Here is a 3,636-nt window from a genome sequence, read left to right as displayed (position 1 = left end):
TCAGGCCAGGTCATTGAGGCTCACATTGGGGATCGGGGCACGCCAGTAGCAGAAGGAACTAAACTCTGGGCACGGAAAGGCTGAGTTCTGTTCTTTATCGAGGAGTGGGAATACGTGCTCCACGAGTTCACTCAGCCTGTGGTACCTACAAGGGTGGGGAGAGACACACATTTCAGAACCCAACATAGAGCACAAACTATAGGTGACTGTTAGGTTCTGTCCCAGGACAGATCAGGATTATCAGAGAGTACCTTCAATGCCTATTGTGAAGGCAAAGAGGAGTCTCCAAAAGACAGAATTAGCGTTTTTATTTTAGTCTGGTTGCTAGCTGTCTATCCTCAGCTTTGCTCTTGGTGGGGGCACCACACTGCAAAGGGAATGCACTTACGATGACTTATTTCCTTTGGTCCTTTCTTGTATCAACTCTCCTTTGGGGTTCACGGTGAATATTCTACAGTCTGGAACTCCAACTTGTGTGTAAGCATAGACATCCTGCAGAGGAGAGGAGCATGGTGAATACAGGGAGGGAGGCAGATGAGCTATGGAAACCAGGTGAAGCCGGGCAAGTTTAGACAAGCTCAACTACAGAGTGATGGCAAACGCACAGGGTTTCTGGGGAAGCCGAACACCTTGGTTGTCAAGGAGAACCAGGGCTCCTGGAGCAGGACGGAGGCAATACCCCTGCCTAGCCCGGGACCTGAGGCCCCACTCTGGTGAAGCGACAAGGGAGCACTACAGAAGGGGAAGCACCTCATCTGTGTGCCACTTTGAGCAGATCCAGGGACACATTCGGCACCACAGAAATCTCTGTCAGCAGCATTCTTCCTAGTCTACACTTCTGAGGCAGGTCTCCACCTAACAGGTTGTCCCGGCCCCCGTGCTATAGGAATTTGGAACAGATACATCTACTAAGCAGAAGTGACATTCGTTTTGTCACTTGCTTGTGGAATTATGACACAGATCTACCCCAAAAGCACATGCCTCTGGATTTCACCACCAGATCAAAATCTGATACTCAGAGGAGACGCTTACATTTGGGCGGTTTCCAAACGCAGCATAGAAGGGCTGCTTAGATGGGGCAAACAGGTTCCTGATATCATTGAGGCATTCAATTTTGAACTTCTCTGGTTTCTTCTCAATCACTTCCCTAAGGGGGAAATATAAATACAAGACTAAGTCAAAAAGTACTGCTATGAAGGCTCCATCCAGTTCACACATGCACAGGTTTATTTCAAACACTTCTCTGCGATCAGTGGGTGGCTGCAGATATGCCCTCTCAATAATACACTTGTCTGAGTATTGTTTGTTGTTGTTAAGTGTCGTTGAGTTGGTTCCGACCCATAGCGACCCTGTATAGGGTTTCTAAGGAGCGACGGGTGAGCTTGAACCACTGACCTTGCAGTTCAAACGGCTTTGCAGTCTGGCACATTAACCTACAGCGCCACACCATGACTCCTTCCAAAAAAACAAAAAGTCCAATCAAGACATAACCACTTCAAGGCAGAGAGGTCAACTCAGACCTCTTGGTCTGGGGATCCCAAAGGTAATACTGATATTTTTTTTTGAAGGACACAGGATGATCAAGGATTTATTAGTAAGAAGTTTTAAGAAAATGGAAAAGTGCATTGTAACAGAAAGGCCAAGAAAAGTTGTGCAAAAGACTTTTTTTCCCATCGCAACAATACACCTGCTCATTCTTTGAGGACAACAGGGGCTGTCCTACAAAAATTTTGTTAGAAACCGTACCCCATGCACCCGCCAGCCCTGATCTTGCCCCTGCAGACTTCTTTTTGTTCTCCAAACACAAAAAACATGAAAAAGTAGCACAATTTGAGTTTCTTGAAGATGTTACAAATGCTGTTTCAACTTGATCTAAACAGAAGAGCACAGAATTCTTCTGGAAAGGAAATGGTGCCTTCAGAAGCGTCCAGCCCCAGGTAGAGGATACGTCCAGAAATAATGGCTTCACATTTTGATACTTTTGTTTAATAAGGGTTTTCCGTGATTTTGTAGCAATACTTTTTTACTTATTCCCATACATTCACCAAATACAAAACAAAGGGCTGTTTCCCCTGGTAGGTGCCTAAAAAGATTTCAGTGCTCACGCCATTTAGTTTTTGAAATCCATTGTAATTGGAAATCTTTCCTTGTCTTTCTTCCCCAGCCAGGGTGATGACTAAGAAAATGTAAATGCTGGAATGTGGTACAGAAAAAAAACTTGAGAACATCAACAACTTAACTTCTCTTCACCATGTTTGACAGGGAGCAGGGGAGAATCACGTGTTACGTTAAAAAAACTAGGAGAATTAAGAGAGAAGCACACGCTCTGAAATAGACACAAAGACGTCTAAAACGTGCACTCTCGTGTGCACTGCAGTCAGGGAGGCTGGGCCCACCCCGCTGGACACGGTACCTGTGGAAGGCAGAGAACAAGCTGCTGGGGGACAGCATCAGAGGGCCCCGAGGCAAGATTGTGCCCTTGTCATTGACCCAGTGGAGGTAGCCGCGTGTCATATCAGCCATGCCAATGGCTCGGGCAGAACAGTACAGAAACTTGTAACCATTTCTGAAAGAGAATACATTTGCTTAACTCACATGTTTTAGCTAAAATAAACAACAGTTTTCTTTTAAAAGATCGAAAGAAAGTTCTTCTTATTACTATAAGTTTAGCAGAAGACAAGGATATATGTATCTCACCTTTCCATGGAAAACACCATTGGGAAAAATGGAAGTATATGTGATGAAGATTTAGGCTAAATGTATAAATTACTGATTTAATATATTCAGTTCAGGAAAGTCAGGTAATAGATAAAAACTTTGATCTATCTTGAAATTAGTAGGGGAAAACTACACAAATGACTTTATTTACAAAGGCAGTTTGTAGAATTCTAACTATTCGTAGGATAAGAAGCAGAATTATATCTAGGTAATGGGCATATTCACAACTTTCCTATTATGACAAGTTGAACAAATGCTCAAGGCACCACCTTTCTTCAAATCAGTTGAACTCCACACTGTCAGGACCCAGAAAGCTCACAGCACTGCAGCCCCCTACAGCATGCCTGACAAGACCACTGCATCCCCTCTACAGCATGCCTGACAAGACCACTGCATCTCCCCCTACAGCATGCCTGACAAGACCACTGCATCCCCTCTACAGCATGCCTGACAAGACCACTATATCTCCCCCCTACAGCATGCCTGACAAGACCACTGCATCTCCCCCTACAGCATGCCTGACAAGACCACTGCATCCCTCCTCTACAGCATGCCTAACAAGACCACTGCAGCACCCCCTACAGCATGCCTGACAAGACCACTGCATCTCCCCCTACAGCATGCCTGACAAGACCACTGAAGCCCCCTACAGCATACCTGACAAGACCACTGCATCCCCCCCTACAGCATGCCTGACAAGAGCACTGCATCCCCCCCTACAGCATGCCTGACAAGAGCACTGCATCTCCCCCTACAGCATGCCTGACAAGACCACTGCATCTCCCCCTACATCATGCCTGACAAGACCACTGCATCTTCTCCCTACAGCATGCCTGACAAGACCACTGCATCTCCCCATACAGCATGCCTGACAAGACCACTGCAGCACCCCCTACAGCATGCCTGACAAGACCACTG

At 46.0% G+C, this 3,636-nt stretch overlaps 1 protein-coding gene across 1 annotated transcript in view; it reads right to left on the bottom strand.

Moving 5' to 3' along the window:
- The window catches only part of LPIN2 (lipin 2), a 38,152-nt gene continuing 34,516 nt past the window's right edge, over positions 1–3,636 (bottom strand). Inside the window, exons 16-19 of the mRNA XM_006867272.1 lie at positions 2,414–2,566; positions 1,033–1,147; positions 389–492; positions 1–145 (exon numbers count right to left, since the gene is read on the bottom strand). Coding sequence (XP_006867334.1) covers positions 1–145; positions 389–492; positions 1,033–1,147; positions 2,414–2,566 — 517 coding nt within the window. The remainder of the gene's footprint in view (positions 146–388; positions 493–1,032; positions 1,148–2,413; positions 2,567–3,636) is intronic.

This window comes from Chrysochloris asiatica, unplaced genomic scaffold, assembly GCF_000296735.1.
Source record: "Chrysochloris asiatica unplaced genomic scaffold, ChrAsi1.0 scaffold00103, whole genome shotgun sequence".
Lineage (NCBI taxonomy): Eukaryota > Metazoa > Chordata > Mammalia > Afrosoricida > Chrysochloridae > Chrysochloris > Chrysochloris asiatica.
The sequence above is the reverse complement of the archived record's forward strand: the minus strand, read 5'-3'. Positions and strand labels throughout refer to the sequence as shown.